At 43.6% G+C, this 20,415-nt stretch overlaps 2 protein-coding genes across 5 annotated transcripts in view; one reads left to right on the top strand and one right to left on the bottom strand.

Annotated features, from left to right (window-relative positions):
* Positions 1–14,864, top strand: part of sept8a (septin 8a) — a 29,850-nt gene extending 14,986 nt beyond the window's left edge. The window contains exons 7-10 of one of the 2 annotated variants that reach the window (XM_035433308.1): positions 2,663–2,831; positions 3,253–3,385; positions 4,961–5,145; positions 13,861–14,864. In XM_035433308.1, coding sequence (XP_035289199.1) covers positions 2,663–2,831; positions 3,253–3,385; positions 4,961–5,145; positions 13,861–14,023 — 650 coding nt within the window. In that variant the 3' untranslated portion in view covers positions 14,024–14,864. Of the gene's footprint in view, positions 1–2,662; positions 2,832–3,252; positions 3,386–4,960; positions 5,146–6,327; positions 7,551–13,860 lie in introns of those variants that run through there. The other variant, XM_035433309.1, reaches the window with a different exon arrangement.
* ccni2 (cyclin I family, member 2) lies at positions 13,949–19,191 on the bottom strand. Of its 3 annotated transcripts, XM_035433312.1 has the most exons (7): positions 18,822–19,183; positions 16,935–17,091; positions 16,681–16,815; positions 16,518–16,592; positions 16,034–16,174; positions 15,428–15,492; positions 13,949–14,073 (listed from the first exon to the last, which is right to left on the bottom strand). In XM_035433312.1, the coding sequence occupies exons 2-6, from the start codon at positions 17,046–17,048 to the stop codon at positions 15,430–15,432; spliced, it is 528 nt and encodes a 175-aa protein (XP_035289203.1). In that variant the 5' UTR covers positions 17,049–17,091; positions 18,822–19,183; the 3' UTR covers positions 13,949–14,073; positions 15,428–15,429. The 3 variants fall into 3 exon arrangements, with proteins under 3 accessions (XP_035289203.1, XP_035289202.1, XP_035289201.1); XM_035433311.1 differs by lacking the exon at positions 13,949–14,073 and having other exon boundaries at positions 15,277–15,492; positions 18,822–19,184; XM_035433310.1 differs by lacking the exon at positions 13,949–14,073 and having other exon boundaries at positions 15,277–16,174; positions 18,822–19,191.
* Positions 19,192–20,415: the final 1,224 nt, after the last annotated feature.

Here is a 20,415-nt window from a genome sequence, read left to right as displayed (position 1 = left end):
TCCCAGGGGTGCTTGTAGGCCGGGGTCAGCACATTGCATTCTGGGCCGCAGCAGGGGGACACTCTCGCACACAGAGAGAGAGAGAGAGAGAGCGGCTACATACCAGATGCTGAACGTTTCCCCCCTTCTCCCCAAAGGCCTCGCTGAGAAAAGACATCTCACTTCATTTCCTGTCTGTCCCTCTTTCACTTGCACACATTATTAAAAGGAATTATACCAAATACTGCATTTCTCATTTTTAAGGTACATATATATGCTCTTACTTTTCAAGGGAGGTTAAATCAGGACCACACTGGCTGGCGTGTAATTTTTATTGGTTTAGTGCTGTAGACAGCAGACCTGAGGGAAATACAGTAATATAGCAATATAAAATATTCTTTGTGGGAAAAAAAATGAAATACTGTTTCTAAGTAACTGAAAATATTTTGAACTACTTGAGCTATGAAGTACTTGGACGACTACAAACTGAATTTTAACCATTGATGCTTTAATGTTATTTGAAATATTAATTGAATAAAGTTTTTATTTTACCAGTTTTTGGTCAGAGTCAACTGGACAGTAGTAACATACGTGTTCATAATCGTGACAAAGATGGCTGCGTTCTTGTTTATGAGCGTTAGTTCATGAATGTGCCAGTAAACGGCAACCTGGCCTTCTTGATTCCCATTCTTGGATTCTCACCGCCAGATGCAGCTCGCGTCTGAAAACAGGAAGTTACAACCGCTGCTCATGAGAGCGTGCGTGGAATATGTAGCTGGGGTCGACTGTGAGAACCTCAAATGAAATAACAAGCGAAACCCCAAAAGGGGACCAATTAAAATATTTCCAGTTTCCGTCCTGCCAAATGACCTTACATCATTCACCCTGTTTTAGTCTTACATCGTGTTACTTTATTTATTTGCCTGATGGGGGTGACTGACGAGAGCGGACATTTTGACATATTTAGCCGTATGTACAGCTGGCTTTGCAGTGGTGGGTGATAAGGCATTCAGGGCCTAAAGAAAGAAATACAGGTTCAGGTGTCTCCAGAGCTACTGAAATGTTACGTTTCCAGAGGCTGTACGTATGAACAGATTCATTTTAAAGCATTTATTTAGCTCGGCAGCCATTTTGTGCCAGAACGCTCAGCACACATCAGCTGAGATGGATAGGGGGATATAGAGCAGTTTTTTTTAGCCAATTAAATCAGGGGATGATTGGGTGGCAGGTTGAGAGAGCCAGGCTGGGAATTTAGCCAGGACACCAGGGAACCCCCTACTCTATGCGATGAGTGTCATGGGATGACCACAGTGAGTCAGGACCTCTGTTTAATGTTGCATCTGAAAGACGGCACCTCCTACAGCACAGTGTCCCCCATCACTGCACTGGGTTATTTTTTTTGACCAGAGTAAAAATCACCCCTTACTGGCCCACTGACATCACTTCTAGCAGCAACTTGGTTTTCCCAGGATGTCTCCCATCCAAGTACTAACCAAGCCCACACTTGCGTTACCGCTGTAGGCGTTGTTTATTCAAAGTCTAACACACTTCAGCGACCGGATGGCTCTGACGTTTCTCTAGCGGTTTTATCGCGCGAGCCGCGTTTTTAACGTCTCGCTCGGACATCGTTCGGTTTTAACGTTCGTGTTTCTCTTCATCCTCATCCTCATCCTCATCCTCGCGGTTGACGAAGAAGGCCTGGTCGTGCATTGACAGGCTTCTCGTGCGGCTCGACATGTGTTTCTCATTACGCCAAGCCGACGTGCCTTTGACACGGCCCATTAAGTGGATGTCTTTACGGACAGGAAAGAGGGGGAAAAAAATAAAACATGTTAAGGAGTTAGCTTCTGAAAAGGCCACTGAGAGCCTCGGCGTTAAAGATGATCTTTGAGGCCATTTCCTGTGAGCGGCTCCCCACCAATTTTAAGGGTCACCCCACAGCAACTCAACCTTTTAAAGCAGAGGTCTGTTACCCAAACGTCTTTGACTTCCTGCGGGAAAACATCGCTAGGGGCTTCTTGAGCTCTCCACGCACAGGAATGATGCTAATTTCGGTATGTTTACCTTTTTTCTTTCCCGCCAGTCCCATTCTTTGGCAGACATGGTGAAGCTTGGGTCAAAATGGAGGGAAAGTGAGAGAGTAGGAATGCATGAGATCCCTCTAGGGCTTTGTCTTATAAACAATATTTGACTTCACTGTCACTAGTTATCCTATTGGGAGAACAGATCCTTAAAAGTAAGAATGTCTGTGACCTCAGAGCATTTGGGAGGGGGACGGGGGGGGGCAGTAGGCCGGTGGGGGTTGTTGAGTATGACCATGTCTAGAGCTTTCAGGGTCAGTCTGGGTCCACATTCTAACAACAGCCTCCCATGAAAAGGTCTAACCCAAAATGTCCTTCTGTGGAAAAAAGAAAAAAAAGTGTTTTAGGAAAACGGTTTTTATTCACACAGAATTATTGTCGCTGTCAACAGGCGACAAACCTTCACATTTATTATTGAGATTTAGATGACGTGAAAGGACCCTGCAGCAGGAAATCTGGAGTTTCTTGGCCGACCGCTTGATGGTGGTTGACCGGAAACGGGAGTTCTCCTCCCTGGAGTGCGTTTAGCCTTGTGGGATCCGGGTGGTCGTCCGACACGGCCGCCCGCGTGACTCGAGCCCCTCTCTCTCCGCTGTCCCCAGTGGAGAACGAGAGCCACTGCGACTTCGTGAAGCTGAGGGAGATGCTGATCCGGGTGAACATGGAGGACCTGCGGGAGCAGACGCACGCCCGCCACTACGAGCTCTACCGCCGCTGCAAGCTGGAGGAGATGGGCTTCAAGGACACCGACCCCGACAGCCAGCCCTTCAGGTGAGCGGCAGCGCTCCTCCGCCCGCGGGTGCAGGCGCTTTTTGATTGGTTGAGGATGCTGAGGAGCATGTGACATTACCGCTCCAATCTGGGTCAATCCAGAGGAGTGTTGCTATCGAACAGGGTTCATTATCTAACTGGATTCCTAGGGGGCACACTGACACTCATTTTGTGATTGGGGTGGGGGGGGGGGGCTGGCACTCATTTTATGATGGTGGTGGGACTGACACTCATTTTGTGATTGGGGTGGGCTGGGAGGGGGGGGGGGCTGGCACTCATTTTATGATGGTGGTGGGACTGACACTCATTTTGTGATTAGAGGGGGTACGCTGACACTCATTTTGTGATTCTGAACATGAGGAGGAGGAGGAGGAGGAGGAGGAGCAGGAGGAGTAATGTTCTCCCCTTCCCCCCACGGCAGCCTGCAGGAGACGTACGAGGCCAAGCGGAAGGAGTTCCTGGGGGACCTGCAGCGCAAAGAGGAGGAGATGAGGCAGATGTTCGTGAACAAAGTGAAGGAGACGGAGGCGGAGCTGAAGGAGAAGGAGAGGGAGGTGAGAGACTGCTGAGCGGGTGGAGGAGGGGGAGGGGGAGGGGGGCAGGTTGCACAAGGGGGACCCCAAAAACCCTCAGGCAGCCGCCCGCCCACCCCCCCAGTCCCCCTCCACTTGATCAAACCTTGTGTTTCAGCTAGGGATCGATATATGAAATATTTTGTCAGAAAGTGTTCAACCAGTTTATAACCTAGTCTACGGCTGGTGTTCTCATATGAGACTTGCCGATATATATCGATAATCATGAGAAAATGTTTCCCAGTTAACAGTGATTTTGAAAGGGGCATTGATGCCAAGCCTAGTTTGAGCCCAGTGTGAGTTTTTCGGAGATCGGCTAGCTTCCCTTGCTGGTAAAGTCATCACGCCTCGTGTGGGTTGTTGAGGCATCAGCTGGCCTACTGGCACCGTCACATGCCAACGCTGTCGGCGCTGTCGTAGTCCCCGGTTGTGTGAACAAGGCAGGCCAGTCGACTCCCAGTGCGGTCTCAGCACGCCAGCCAATGTTCCCTGTTCCCTGTTTCTAAAAGCGGCCATGCTGGCGATGATGCTTTTCACAGTTGGCAGGAGTGAGTTTTGTTTTATAATTCTAACTGCAGCTCGCGGTCCCGCTCGTGATGCCGTTTTTTGAGTGTCTGTGTTTGGAAAACCCGTTTTTGGTTGATTTTTGGGGTGCCATGGCGATTGCTTCCGCGTAGAACCTCAGATGCATGTTGAGGTTAGGTAAGGACACGCACGTCAGGTTAGGTACATCCCTGCCAGTACCCGTGACCAAGGCACTGGCCTCAGAACTGGGGTTTGTCCCCGGGCGCTGCACTGTGGCTGCCCACCGTTCCTAAAGTAGCTATGATTGGGTTTAATTCTGAGGACAAATTACCCAACAAGGTTCAGTAACATCTCATGATGTTTGAGTTCCACCGTCCTGCTGTCTGATCAGATCTCCATGCAGACGGTGCTTGTCTGAGGCTTGGTTCTGTGTGTGGAGCTGGAGCAGACGGACGCACGCTACGTACATCCGCGACCAGCTGGTGTGACAGGCCTGCCAGATCTCCTCAGCCAATCAGGCCTGCCAGATCTCCTCAGCCAATCGTCTCGCTGCTTCGTCAGCTAGATTCATACAGAGCAGCTTCAGCTACACTGGGGCACTTTACTTCAGTGTGCTCAGAGCCAACCTTTAGAGCTGGGGGGGTCCAGTCTGATCTGAAACGGGCCGGTGTGTGCACAGCAGGTTTATTTTACTAAGACATCTGACTCAACTGATTAACTAATCATGGCCATCAATAAAGACCTCAATAAGTAGAACCAGCTGTGGTAGTGCTGAACTAAAACAGAAACCCGCACCCACACCAGCCCTTTTCGGATGAGATTGGGCAGCCCTGCTTTTAGGGTAATGTGCAACTCGGAATACAGCGTGATTTTTTTAGGCTGTCCAATGCACTGGCTGCATCAGTTGAGCACATTTACCCGAATGAGGCACTCTGGGAAGGTTTTTTTTTTTTTTTTGCGTTCCTGGTGATGCGCACTGATTGTTCGGGTCTGCCCCCACCCCCCCCCCCCCCCCCTCCCCCCCCCCCCCAGCTTCACGACAAGTTTGAGCAGCTGAAGCGCATGCACCAGGAGGAGAAGAGGAAGGTGGAGGAGAAGAGGCGGGACCTGGAGGAGGAGATGAACGCCTTCAACAGGAGGAAGGTGGCGGCCGAGACGCTGCAGGCCCAGTCCCTACAGTCCTCACAGCCCTTCAAGAAGGACAAGGACAAGAAGAAGTAAGAGAGCTTCCCTCTGCTTTGCTCTCCTCTCCTCCTCTCCTCTCTCCTCCCTTTCTCATTCCTGTTCTTCGCTCTTTCCACTTGCTTCTTCCCCTCTGCTGAGGAGCGACAGGGTTGGGGCGTGGGGGTGGGCGGGGTTTGGAAGTGACGGGCATTCTGTCTCGTCACCAGCAGTGCTGGCAAGGTGAGGCAGGGACAAGCTGGCAGCGGCAGCTTGCTATTGCACGCGGGCTCTTTGCTTTTCTCAGCAACAGAGGGGGGCGTTGTCATTTTAACGGCACTAATTGAGGGAGGTGAGGATTGATTCTCTGGAGGCAAAAAACGCGGCATGGTAGCTCCCTACACGCAGTAACAGAGGGAGAGGAGGAAGTGTTATTTTTCTAGGTACGAGATTGAGATCTGCCCCGAGACGAGCGCCAACTGTTGGCGCCATCTTGTGGACGCTATGTGCTACACTTCCTGTGTTGTGCTGGCTTCAGAAAGAACCTCAGTTCATCCATTTTGTGGTTTATCCGGGCAGTGCTTTCTGAATTTTGATGTCTTTTTAATATTTTTGTTTGATCGTAATCATAGTAAGAATGGAAAAAAAAAACACCCACAACTGTCATTTGGTAAGTACGCAAATATTTTCAGTGTTTCACTGAAGATAAACAGTGGTTTCCATGGCGATAATCACCTTTTTTTTTAAGCAACTCAGAAGGAATGACAGGTGGAGGTTTTCACTTTAAAAATATTTAAACTATGGATCTTAGATTATCAGATTTTTCCTTTAACCACCAGTCAGTCTTCAATTTGAGAAGAAATGTGTAGCTTGCAGCGCCCTCTACTGAAACATCAATAAAACTGTGACTTGCACAGAATTCAGAACACTATGTGGGTACAAATGGATGCACTGAGGAGGTAGGCTACTCCTATTTGCTTAAGCCCCCCCCCCCTTGCCCAACCCCCCCTTCCAGTGATTTTCAGTCTTTTCTCTCAGCAGTTGCATGAATCACACTTTTATGTAAAGTTTCTGTCAAAATATCTTAATTTGTTTTGTTTTTTTTTAGTGCACGGTGTAATTAATGTTGCATTTTAAAAATCATAATCACAGTTTATTATAACCATTGATTTGTATTATTTGACTTCATGAATTTTGAATTGGTTTATTTGGTTATGTTTTGTCATTTCTTTTTTCAGTTAATTTTTGGGCACTACAAACCAGGCCGACCACGGATTTGTCTTCCATCACCATAGAAACGTCAACATTTGCTTTTTTCTGTCTTTTTAAAAACATTTTTTAAACATTCCTTCATGACACTGTGTAAGTCGACCAAAGACATTAAGGGGGAGCAAGAGACCGAGAGAGACAACGAGAGAGAATGAGTGAAAGAGAAAGAGGGTGTGACAGAGAGAGAGAGAGATAGAGAGAGAGAGAGAGAGGGAGGGGGGGAATGTGTTGTATGTCCTGAGTAGCTGATTGGATAAGTGAGTAGCCACGCCCTTTTATAGGTTTTATCATGATATCAGTTAGGTGGAACTTTTTTATTTTGCCTCCATTGTTTGAAACACTTGGAGACTTTTGTCAATGGCTCATAATGACTGCTAAAGGAAAGAAGAAGTCTGAACGAAATCATGGACTCTTGACGGCTCTCCCTTATTTTGGTCAATGGTACTTAACATTTGTGTCTGCCTGTTCCTGGGATGATAGCCCAGGTGGTCCAGGTAACGTTGAGGAACCGTGTTAAGAGAACACATGGCCTGCCGTCCTCAGCATCAAATTCTGTCTGAACTCTGAGCCAGACTAGGCATTAATTGCTTCATACATAGCATTAACATCAGTCAAATAATTAGCCTACCTGTATGTATGTTTATAAGTACATATATATATATAATTGCCAGTGAAAAGCCCCACAAGTCCAGTCTTAAGTCTACAAAATATTAATTTCTCTGGTGCTGTTTAAAAAAAAAAAAAAGAAAAAAAAAAAATTCATCCAGATGTGTATGTGTATATTTTAAGAGCTTATTTGCTTTGAGAATTTATACAGATATGCATTGCTCTACATTCCTAGTAATCGTACACTAAGCAATATCACACAAATGTTGTATGTAAGAGTCTTTGTATATACTTCATATAATGAAACTCAGTGAGGTGTCAAAAGTCCACACAGCTTGTGTGACGCAGAGACGCTAAATTAAATACTTTCGATCCGTATTTGTTTTTTGTTTTTTTTATGTTAACTGTGAAAGGGGAGAATGGCTTTATTCGGTTTTCAGTGGAAATAAAGTCAAAACCTCACTCTGGAGTTGTCCCCTCTGAATCTCAACTTTTCTATAAAAAAACAAAACACAAAAAGAAATCTGATCTGTCTGATCCACGTTCTCTATTCCCTGCGACAATAAATTCACCTCCTTGCTCCCCAGACGGTTCCATGATAACTTAATCTTTACTTGTCGGTGTGTTTTTGTTTATTAAGGACTATCTTTAGACCTGGACATTCTGTCTTCAGGATGATGTGAAGTTTAGTACCTTAGAAAAGCAAACATGTTCAACCATTTGCATACTTCTAATAGTATTCCCCAGCCCGTTGATAGGGTGACATAAAATTCAGTTTTCACCATTTTAACTAGCAGCAATTGGGGGGGGGGGGGGGGTGAAGGGGGGCTTTTTTGAGTGCTACACATCATTTTTTTTAATTTTGGGGGGTTTGGGGGGGAGAGGGTAGGTAGGTTTGGAATTCACTGGCTGCATCATTGTAAAGATAAACAGTGATGTCATTGAGCAACGCCTGTATCATCTGTTAATACAGGAGATGGCGGCTATGGCTACACTACGCACGTAATGCATACTGATAAAAACGCTCTCTCCACCTTTACACAATGGAACGTTCCTTTGTGCTGGAGCTTCCTGGTTGTGGAGGGGCTTGTCTGGGCCGGAGAGCAGAGGAGGCCGGAAGGACTGGCTTTTAGACGGAATGCGGATTGGTCACCGGAAAATTCCAGGAGAACATAACATAGAAAGAAGAAAAAAAAAAAAAGAAAAGGAGGGGAGGGGAAAAGCAAAAGCGAAAAAAAGAGGAGTGTGTGTCGGAGCGGTGATAAATCTGTGTGGCGGGGAGAGAGCCGCGCCGTGGTGTGCTGGTGTTGTACCGGCGGCACAAACGGCACGTAACGGCTCACTGAGGGGGCGACATAGCTCAGGAGGTAAGAGCGGTTGTCTGGCAGTCGGAGGGTTGCCGGTTCGATCCCCCGCCCTGGGCATGTCGAAGTGGCCCCTGAGCAAGACGCCTAACCCCTAATTGCTCTGGTCAATGTGAGGCATCAATTGTAAAGCGCTTTGGATAAAAGCGCTATATAAATGCAGTCCATTTACCATTTCCATTTACTTACCTCTCCGCTGAGGACCAGTCTGTTCCCCTGTGTCCCAGTGCTCCGTGACCTTACTCTCCGGTTTGTGAACTGGCCATCTTTCCTCACAGCAAATCTACATCTGCCCTCAGGAAGGGAATTCCCTTACAGCAAGGGTCTGAACAGCAGAGGGAGCATGATGCCAAATCTCTGAATCCGGATATGAATAATTTACACACATTTACTCACATTATAGATTCATAGATGCATTAAATGTATTAATAACCGTGTAATTCCTTATTGGTGGTAGGTTTTCATATTCTCCACTGTAGTTAACAAGAAGTTTGGAATTCTGAATTTGATCTGAAATGCTCCATTACACTGTTTTATTAATTGCAGTGTTGTATTTTGCTGCTGTGATGGAGTAGCAGTTTATTGGCAGTAATTTAGCAATCAATCAGTAGGCAGAATGGACCATTTTTGCTCTTTTTCTGTATGCTTGAAACATGTTTGAAACATGTACGTTTGAAAAAATTTGCAACGGTTATATGCAAATTATGCTCTATTTCAAAGGTCACTGATATGAAAAAGAAAGTGAAAGAATGAAGTATAAAATGAGAAAAGCAAGTCCATTTTATCTCCACTGCACATTCTCTGGGCCTTTGCCAAAGTTTTTGTGCAGGGTAAGTTTTTTAAACAGAGGAGGTATTTCGTGCGCTCGTCCAGCCCAAGTTTCAGGTTCAGGGGCATGATAAAAAGGTGACCTTCAAACAGGAAAAAATATCCACGCACTGAAACTAAAAGCTGTCAAGAATTTATGGAGTTGGACTCAAATTCTTGGAGCTTTTGTTGAAGCATCTGTTTGCTAACCATGCGAGCAACACGCACTTGAGCAAGAACCTGATCTTAGGTTTGCTCTACTTTTGAATATTTTCCTCAGCTGGGCCTGAAGCTTGGTAGAAATCCAGCTCCACAAGTCGCATAAGAAAGCCTCCAAGGCGATGAATGACAATCTTTGTACTTCATTTTGTACGTCGTCATTGGATTAGGATGGGACTGTTACGTAATCGGATTTTGGTTAGAGGAACAAAGTTCTTTAAAATGACCCCCTGCACAAAATCAGCGTAAGTATCGTAAGAGAGACATGCCCAGAAACTGACGGGCATGTTTTCCTTCAGCAAACACAGACCTGTTGTTGCCGTCGCCGTGTTTGCCATGATTGGCAGCAACAGCAGGAAGTCCAGCAGGAAGCAAATATTTCAGCTTGGCATGTATTGACAGGTTATGGTCTTACATTTATACCTAAAGTAAAAAACGGTATGTGTCACATGACATGCATTCCACCATTTGCACACATTCATTTCATTAGTTTTTTGAGAAACTGGTGTTTCCACAGCAGTGCTCTTGAATCACACGGGAGATAGACGTAGGCATAGATGCCTTAAATGTACATACGGTACCTCCATCACCGTAAAGAATGGAAATATTGTGACTGCAAAGTAACCTGTGGGTTTGCTCAGAATGCCTCCTCCCACACTGTAATCAAGTATCTTGGTCCTGAATGTTTGCAGAGGTGTAAAAGTCCAAGTCCTGCCGTGTGTTTCTTCTGCCCAGAACTCCACCCAGCTGATTTTACTCATTGGTTCTGCCTCCTGGCTGAAGAATGGTGCTAATTAGCAAATCTTAATGTCCTGGCTAGGCCTTTTAATTTTTGAACCTGGATTTTCAACCTCTGGGTGTATGAATGAAGACCCACAGGCCCAGGTTACTTGATCACAATTTGATATTCTAAGTATTAAGGGTTCAAGCATCACAGGTGCTGTGATTGTATTGTTTTGAAAAAAATAGAATAGGATCCTTCATGACATTAACCTCTAAATTTTAGCTGTTATGCCAGAGGCTTACCAAACTTGGAAGGTTTATTTGGATGGGTGCACTCCTGCCTCAGTTTAAATATAGTGAAGATTGGCCAGCTGGTGACACTGAAGTGAACGCTACAAAATGTGGCACATCGGTCTCTCTCTTCACCATGAACTGAATTTACCTGAAGGACCCATAACTTACACTGTATTGTTTTCTCTGCCATTTTGAATTTTCTGAAAAAGGCTTAAAAATTATCCTCTAACATGGCCGATTCATTAAATTTTGTATGCTGCACCAATATATTTACCTCCATACTGGCATTGGTTTTCTTGTGGTTGTTTCAAAGGATGGCCATTGGACAATACAATACAATACATTTAAAGTACATTCATATAAGAGTTAGGAAGTCTGGTTTTTATCCATACATCATCAAAACTCCAACCTTATGATATACGTAGATTTAAAAACATAATATGTATACATATCTTAAAGTTGATATAGTTTGGGGCATTATTGAGTGGCTACATTAAATGGTATCTGAATTGTGTGCTTTTACATGAGGTCAGAGAGTACAGTGTGTGTAAGGAGTAAGAGTCTATGGTCATTGTAGTTTCTGTGAGAAACCCCAAAGTGTCAAACTCCTGGCGCTGTATATGTATGAGTAGTACCCTGCTATTATCCAAACGACACATTTGTCTTGTATATATCAAGTGCAAACATAGGTTATCTGTTTAGTGGATATGTTATCTTTCTTTAGTACAAACTGTTTTTTAGATTAGTTATAGTTTTTGATTATTAATAGTCTTCTGTGTTTTCTTGATCTCATTTTTGTTTGCCTGAGAGTTGCACTGATGTTGCTCGGGTTAAGAGCATTTGCTGAGTGACTGGCTGTAATGTTTGCTAAGTGACTGGCTGTAATGTAATGTACTGAAAGGGTTTTTATATATATATGCATTCTCTTGAAACCATATACCGTATCTGGCAAACTTATGCTTTTCATGATTTGTAGACCAATTACTGTGCATTTGCTATTCAACCATTGAGATCTGTGCCAATATAGAGTCAGCATTATAGAATCATACCATTCAGAGTCTATCTTGAATTTTTTAAACATTTGATAGATTGGATCTTGAATTGTTTAAATATGTGATTTAAGATCTCACACACAAAAGTAAGAGCTCAGACAGAGCCATATTTGTACATAATTTTTTTGCCCACAATTCCCACAGTTCTTAGTTTTTATCTTTATTTTTTTTTTGTTTTGGGATGTTGTTCGTTATACTCGTATAGCGAAACAAATTTACCAAGAACAGTCCACATTTTCCTTTTTTTCATTTTTATTTTGAGAAGTATATACAAATGCTGGTGGAGAAGTTGTTTGACTGCATTGCGTCTGGTTTGTGCTTGGGTCCCCAACTGACAGGAGGACTGGAACATGACATATCAGAGGTAAGTACAACAAGCATCCTATTAAAAACAAAAAAATAAAAAACAGGCATCCATCAGGCACACTCAGCTACATTTCTCCCAGGGGTCTCTGAGCATTTAATCTTACAAAACAAGTGCTTTTAGCTGCCGTTAAAATAGCTTTTAGAAAGAAATTCCATGCTGCTCCTTCCATAGAGAATACCTTTGAGGGGGGGTTGGGGAGGGGCTATTCACATTTCGGAACAAGTAGCTTTTGTTTCGAAGAAGAAAACTGGAGAGTAAAGTACAAACACGATATTGGGGAAAATGAGATTCCGTTTAAGGATGACATTTTCACGAATACTTCAGTTAGTAGTATAGTACAAGTATTATAATGAAAAATATACAAAAAATATACAATATAATTTCAACGTGGCCTTCCCCCAGCAAGATGCACGCAATACCTCAGTAACTTAAATCAGTAATGATTTGAATATAGCTTTCTTTAGAAGACTAAGCATAGGCTATACATTTACGCCAAAATATCAAAAAGTAACAAAAATATATATTTACTTAACGTGACATTAAAAAAATGCAGCGTTTTGTAATTTCTCATTAAAGCATTTCTTTAAAAAAAAAAAAAAAAAAAAAAAAAGGTTAAATAGGAAAAAATAATAAAAATAAACAATCTTAAGATTAGCAACCAAACTCCCACCTTAATGCACTACTATTATTTTTTTGTTGTTGCTTAAAAACTCAGAAAATTTGCAGCTGTAGAAAAGTAGAGGACAATGTGCATTGCAGTGAGACTGAACCGTGGCCTAGGTTAAAAAATAAAAAAGCTTGACTCCTGTAAATGTAAAAGTGTTATTTGTTATGAAAGTTGGTACTGATTTGTATAAGCTCCTTAAAGGGCATCTGCATATGCCCAAAGTAACTATCAAAGTCCACAAATTTTGGGCAACATTTAGTCTACCCACTACTCACTTATCATAAGCTCCGTGCAACAAATTTTTTTTTAATCCTCCCCCCCCCCCATCCCTCCCTTTATGGTGGCCTTAGCTGACAGGAGGTTGGAGGGGTGGGCAAGGTGAGACTCCGCCCTGGTAGGCCTCCCCAAGACCTCCAGTGCCGTCACCCCCGACCTCCACCGCCATCTCCTCATTGTACAGGCACCCGAAACCGTCGTAGAACTCATCCACCTCCTCCGCCCCGCCTCCGTTCGCTCTGACCCTCCTGGCCCACCGGGGGGGTCGCCCCCCCCGACGCCCGGGTCTTCCCCGGACCCTGGTCCGGGCGGCCGGCGTGACCGCCGACGATGTTGGCGGCGTGCAGGATGTACACCGCGTTTGGCGGGAAGGCGAACTCCAGGCTGGCGAAGAACTCGTCCACCATCTCCCGGCAGCGGATGAGCTCGGCGCTCGCGATCTGTGGCGGAGAATAAACGCTTAAATTAAAAACACTGCCCTCTAGGGCCCTGGCAGAGTTACTCACTGTAAGACTCGTGCGCAATTCCTCGCCCATCCCCTTGCTTTCTACTCTTCGTCTCTTGAATGCAATTACGATGTACGGCGTTTACTCAACTAATAAGTCTCGTGAACGCACCAAACATCCAACCGAGCAATGTTTCTCTCCCCTGTATCGTAACTAGGGAAAGGCCACTTCGCGATCGTCTGTAAAGGACTCTAAGCGGCTCTATCCTTGCGTTTACTCGAGTACTCTTTGTGCCCAAAGCCCGTTTTACAGCATCAGACCCACTTACAGGCGTCTCAAAGCATATTCTCCAGCTAGCCCACGCAACGACAATCTTTGATAACGTTAAGGGGGGGGGGGGCGCGCATCACGCAGGCTATACACACTTTGACCCTTTACTATGACAAATATTTCTGAAAGATGCAAAAAAAAAAAAAAAAAAAAAAAAAATCAAATATGAATCTCATTTCTCCAATTACATTATTCCCCCCAAACATTTAAGACTCAGCTGGCGAGTACTTGCTTAGCTCTGTCACAACCACCCCAAACCTCAACCCCCCCACCCCCACCCCCACTCCCACTCCCCCAGTCTATGACTGCAGTTTTAAGACGTGCTTGTCGTACCTGTGCTTTCTTTAACAGGTCCGTAAAGACGGAAAACCAGTCGGGGGTCAGCCTCTCCAACTCCAGGGTGATGATGGCCAAGGCCAGCGTGGAGCCCTTAAACTGCGACAGCTGGTGGCAGGCCATACAGTGCTGCACCTGCCTGGTCCACAGCGCCACCTGGAGGCAGGGCTTCTTCTGAGCGCACCGCTGGGGAAGGTGGGGGTGTCCGGACATCACCAGGGCATGGAACTGCAAAACCGCCGCCAACAACAACAACAAAAAAAAGGAGACAAAACATTGTGAGCCTTTCCTGTCCTGTCCACCAATCCTTTAACAGTTAAACACATACTTTTGCCTGCAGTCTTCTCCTGAACACCCACATCTGTGTTACCCCTCACTTTTGGTGCCCACCCAGTTTTCTTGGCTGGGGTGCAAGTCGCTCTGTTTGCTATGTGCTGTGCTAGTCTGTCTCCCTGTCCAGGCAGATATGGTTTAACTGACTCAGGGGGCGTCCAATTGAATCCAAAAAGGGCCAGTGTGGGTGCAGGTTTTTGTTTTAGCCTAGACACCTGATTCCACTTGATTGAAGGCCATGATTGGTTAATTAGTTGAATCAGGTTTTGTAGTGCTGCACTATAACAAAAACCTGAACTCACACTGGCCCTTTTTGGATAAGATTGGACACCCTTGAACTAACTGACTGGATGGCCTATCTTTCTGATTCCTGGTTTGGCTATTGTCTCTGTTCGCATCTACCAGATTTGTTCCTCTTGTTGAAATGTTGTTTCTCTAGTTGAAATCTTAAAAAAAAAAAAAAAAAAAAGTTTACTCTGGCTTTTGTAAGCTTTCAAATCTAGCAAATAAGCCGTGTGTTTTTTTTAAAAAAGGAAACATGCTTAGTTTTATGGGTTTGTTGTGTAACATATCAATGCGAATGGTGCAGTAGAACCACAGTTGCTGAAATCCATGATTATCACATACTTTCAGCAACAACAACAACAAAAAAAAAACATTTAAATTAATAAAAACTGTGGAGGAAAGGTTTAGATGTGGTGTCCACTATCCACCATTCATATCACTGAAAAGACCACACACCACCATCGCCACTTGATCAGCATTATTTTTAAAAAAGCAAGCAACTTTCGTGAGGAATGTGGTGGTGCAGCAGTTAAAGATCAAGAGCCTAGGACGAAACGCGTGAGGAATCAAAGCGTGTAAAGTCAAAACCGCGGCTACGCGGTTTTCTGTGCATTCAGGGTGTTACCGAACTGTTATACGCAGTCCTTTGTGCCATAAAACAGAAACGGTTGACAGGTGTATTGTACAAGAATCTGTTTTCTACGTGTTACTGATTTTCTGTAAAGTTGCCGAGATGCTGGATAAAGAATAGAGATTTCCGTAGTCTGTTTACAAGGTAATTGAATGAAATGTATTTTCCCTTGTTTTTTTTTGTTTTTTTTAAACTGTACTATACTTGTATGATGTTGGTGTCGTTTGTAAATGATGAACTGAAGTAGGAATTAATCATACAACAATGAACACGGGATAAAAATGACAGTTCTGTGAGGGTGAAATTTTGAAGTACAGACGCAATCACGTTTACTTTCAAAAGGATTCAAAGAAAGCCATTTCTGAAGCCGGCCAAGCAGTGTGGTGCAGTCTCTTCCTCTTTATATGGGAAAGAAAAAAGTACAAAGATGCAGCTTAAATTTATGTATTTAATTCTCAAAGCTTTATTTTCTTATTTACACATTTTATGTACATAACTTAGAGAAGGATTAAATTATTTCTGGATGGTTTTTTTTCCCCCCCCCTGCACACTGCAAAGGCCTGTGCTTTCTTATTACTGAACAGAAGTAGTAACAAAGTGCCTCGGCCTGAAATTCCAGCTTAATTCTCAATATTCAGCGTGACATTTTGCAAATGCTGGCTGGCGCTGCACAAATGCCAAACGGACCCAGAGCTCAGTATAATCGCCTTTTGACTGTCATGGCATTCCTGTCCAGAGGTGCCAAGCTGCAAAACAAAATGGAGGCACAATTTCTCTGACCAAGACTCCATTAGTGAGGCGTTTTTTTTTTCCAGCTGTGCTTGTGACCAAAATGACGCATGGGTTCCCTTGTGCTTTTTTGTAATCTATATATTTTAGATTTGAGTGGGGGGGTGGGGGTGGGGGCGGGGTTGGGGTGAAAGACAACCTGCTACTTACGATGTGAATGAAGTCGATTGCCGTTGCAGTGTAAAGGTCCCAGCGCAGTTTATCTAGAATGATCCGCTCCATGCGAAGGATCTCCGCCGTCGAAAAGTTGCATCCGCTCCGCGCCGCAAGGTCCTTCACCGACGCAATCACCTATGGCAACAGACATGATCGAGAAAACCAATAAACGCCGATTCTATGAAATCAACTTGTACTTGTGCCGTATGAATTATTATTATTAACCACTTCCACCCCCGTATATTAGTTCACAATCAATGTAGCCTAATGTTCAAACTCTTGAGTGTGAAATCTGAACTCAAGTGCCCAGGGCCTAAACATATCATCACCAGTTTTATATTAATGTTCTTTCAAGTAGCAGACTGTTTACACAATTCCTCAAAGCCACGATGGTGCATTTTAAAACATTAGACACTAGAAACTATTGCATTTAACTCTAGTTTAAACAGTGGTGCACAGTGAGTAAATCCTCACTGACCTCATCTTCTTCGTTGACTTTAGCAGCAAGTATCAGGGAGGTGATTGCAATACATCGTAGATATTTGGGCTGTGCCTGAAAAATATACACAAACATTCACAATGTGTCACGTTAAGAAGATTTTTTTGATAATGTTCAGTTAGCCTAACCGTCTCCCGCTCACCTTCACTGAAGCCAGAAGCCTGTTGAGGATACATACTCCAAGCGCACAGGTCTCCGGGTAAAACCTAAACAATTTGCTCAGTCTACCCAGCCACAAGATCACCTCTTGATATTGGGACTGCGAGATATCCGTACCCTATACCACGAAGAAACGAAAAAAGCAAATGTCAGTTATACGCACGGTAGGCTATATGATTTAAAAAAAAATTTTTTTTTTGGCGGCCTAGGCGTGGCATTCGTAGTATAGGCACTCACTAGGATTTGGCCGTTTTTGAAGACGGGCACCTTCCAGAGACGCTTTTCCTTGGCGAGCGCGTCCTCCAGCAAATCCGCCAGCCGCTGGCTCTCCGCGAGTCCATGGTACTTCATAGCAATCCTGATGTTGGCCAGATTTTTCCAGGGCGGCGAACACCTGAGGAACCACACGTACGCGTCGGTCAACAGTATGCAAATGTGAGTTTCGATCACGAGCGATCTTGCAAAGTGAACTGGACCGACCAAAACAATACAGCCAGTAAGAAGAATAATTTGCATTTACGGCTGATTATGAGCAGCCTACCTACATGTCGTTAATGCCACATTCGCCATCTTTGCTTTGCCTACTTTCAAAGTTATACAGGTAGGGCCTACTGTACATGGTAGGCCAAGGCGTAACTTGGCGGATGGCATACCGGCCATGCCGTCCCAAAATTCTACAAAGAAACGCCCCCTTCAGTAGACAGATAATGTTCAGTAACGTTAGGCACTTAATTCGGTGGTTCTCAAGATCGGTCCCGGAGGACTTGAGTGTATGCTGGTTCCAACCACAATTTCAGTCCCAGAATTTTAGCAAGCTGTTCATTTTTCTTTGCGCTTTTCGTGTTTTCAGGGATCACTCACCCTCTTAAGCCACATTAGGCCTATGTCAGAAACTGGTATGCATGCCATTAAGACTAAAAGTTCCATAGCCTATTCACTATTTTTCCATATTGAAACGATTACATAAAGAGAGGTAAAAAAAAAAAAAAGAACTGACGAAATAAAGACCGAGGTGAATCAACATAGGCTCTTAACTGTTGAAAGTGTGGACACATGGTGACTAAAACTAACCATTTGGTAGACAATGAAGAAGTCAAAGACAAAGCGAATGATATCTTGCCAGACCTGCATTGTGTCAACAAATTTAAGGAAAACTTATGAATGAACTCACGTGTTCAACGAGCTTAACTGAACAAGAGATCGATTGGAAAGAAAACCATAGGCTATACACAGGGATCGATGAGAATCGAGTTTGAAAACCACTAATTAACGTCAATCAGTGACATGATTTCACCCAGCTAATAAATATTTCGTTCGTTGACTGCGCATCTCGTACGATTCAGAAAAAGATTGCTCACAAATATATCGCCTAGCCAGCTAAAACAGACTCTTGCAGCTGAAGGTCACAAGATCTCGCACCAATGAACGAATTCAGGAAACAAAGCTAGGCAGAAGGCAGCTGCCATTTAGGCTCCGAGATCCACCCCGGAGGAGTGTAGCCTGCAGTTGGAGTTTGATTCGCTATATTTTGAAATTAAAAAAAAAAAGTAAGATACAGCTTTTCTAATTATCGACCCACACATTCATATAGGACTTTCTTCTGCGTTTCTCATAAAATTAGCAACAAGATAATGATATAAATGGAGAGATTAAAATAAGACCGTACACAACAACGTTGTTTCAAGACAAACCCCGCCCCTTCACAAACAAAATTGTTGCGATACAGTAGCCTACTTAAAGCAAAACATTTAAACGGCAACAATGCCCACCGTGTTATTTTACTTGATAAATAATATTTCAGTTTGTACAGAAGATGAAGGCGGTGTTAACACTAAGATCATTGAACTAAGTTCAACGATTCACATCCACAGCTCGCTAATGTCTTCTTAGGGTATTCAAAGGTCGTGCATTTCCAGTGTTTTCTTCAAATGCATAAACGTATGTTGTACTATTACGCATTTTCGGTTAACTATGTATCGCCTAACTTGGATACCGTTAGTTATTTTGCAGAGAAATGGCTAAACATTTGTAATGGGCGGGACGGGGTCGCTCCATAGGTCGTCTGCTGGTTTAGAACTACTACAGCATATACAAATAATAATAATGATAATAAACTTTATACACCCTTACCTGTCGGTATCGAAACACAAAGAAATCCTTCGAGTCGCGCCGCATTTAAATCTTCATTCGTCCATTTTTTATATTTTGACAAAAACTAGGATTCAAATCCCCGGAAAGAGTGTTGGTCACAAAAGGGGTGAGTATCTCGCAGCAAACCTTCAGAACTAAAACAAAGGAGCATTATAAAATGCATCAGATTTAATGTGTATAATAAAATGGAGATGAGGGAAGCTATATAAAAACAAGAGTAACTGTTACAAGACAACCGACCAGGACAATAAATCAGCGAACGTTGAGAAGAATCAGATCTTCTGTTTGCATTTTGAACGCCTAGGCTCCTCCTACAAAGTCGTCATTTATCTGGTGAGAGTTGGTTTCGAAAAGAGGCGAAAATTTGTGTTAGTGGGTCAGACAGGCATAGCCTACTGGCCGCCCAGGGCGAAAAGGGGAAACGCTATGAGCGACCGTTCGACATTACATTTTCCTACTATGCAAATATTAAATGACCCAAATGTATTTTTTTCTTTCTTTTTTTGTTTCGTTCCAAAAACCAACCATGTAACACCTGTGCCATTCACTGCAAGATGTTACGTTTTTTTAAATACTGAGAAATCTGACGGTATACATTTTTATTATTTACAGTTCAGAATGTAATGAATGTAACCACCGTTTACAAAATGATTGACTTTGCAACTATATATATATAAATATAATTTGACGAATGCTAGCTCTTCCTAATTTTTCCAGATTACCAATGGGGCCAAGTCATATGGACTCTGTTTATTTTTCTTCCACTGTACTAATGTACATATAACACATGGCTTATAAAAATTTAAAAAAAAGCAAAACTAAGAACTAAAGTAGTCTGCACACACTTTGTAGCGTTGCCCAATTTTTGACCTTCAAGACGAACATACTGTACCCCATACTGAAATTTCACTAATTTATTCTTTTGATGCTGAGCCAGTTTTTTTGTCATTTTCATATGCTGAATAACATGTCTGCTACGAGCTGCTGAATTTGATGTATTTTGACATTTTGTACTACTTAGATTCCCTTACGAAACTGACACACTGAAATGTTACCTTTCGCTCTATTAAAGCTCTCATCAAACAATTGTTTCTATTGTAAGCAGTATGACTGGCATAAGCTAAATAATGATGTAGAAAAACGTCGGTTGTACTAGGTTGCTGGTTGTACTAAACTACTCTTTAGCCTTGACTGATATACATACAGTTTTTGGTTGTTCCTCTAGGGATTGTGAAATGATTGTGAAAGCTTATGACTGTGGTCATTTTGTGATGTTTGGCCCCAGGATAGGTAATTGCAGCTGTATTTCATATAAAAATTTAATTGACTGTACCCTAGGGCGCCATGGTGGTGCAGTGGGTAGCACTGTTGCCCCATCGCAAGAAGGTTGTGGGTTCGAATCTCAGCTTGGGGCCTTTCTGTGTGGAGTTTACATGTTCTCCTCATGTCCGCGTGGGTTTCCTCTGGGTACTCCGGTTTCCTCCCATAGTCCAAAGACATGCAGGTAGGCCGATTGGAGACCCTAATTTGCCCCTAGGTATGAGTGTGTGAGTGAACGGTGTGTGTG

Source organism: Anguilla anguilla, chromosome 9, assembly GCF_013347855.1.
Source record: "Anguilla anguilla isolate fAngAng1 chromosome 9, fAngAng1.pri, whole genome shotgun sequence".
Taxonomy (NCBI): Eukaryota; Metazoa; Chordata; class Actinopteri; order Anguilliformes; family Anguillidae; genus Anguilla; species Anguilla anguilla.
Note: the sequence above shows the minus strand (reverse complement) of the source record. Positions and strands in the feature narration are given on the sequence as shown.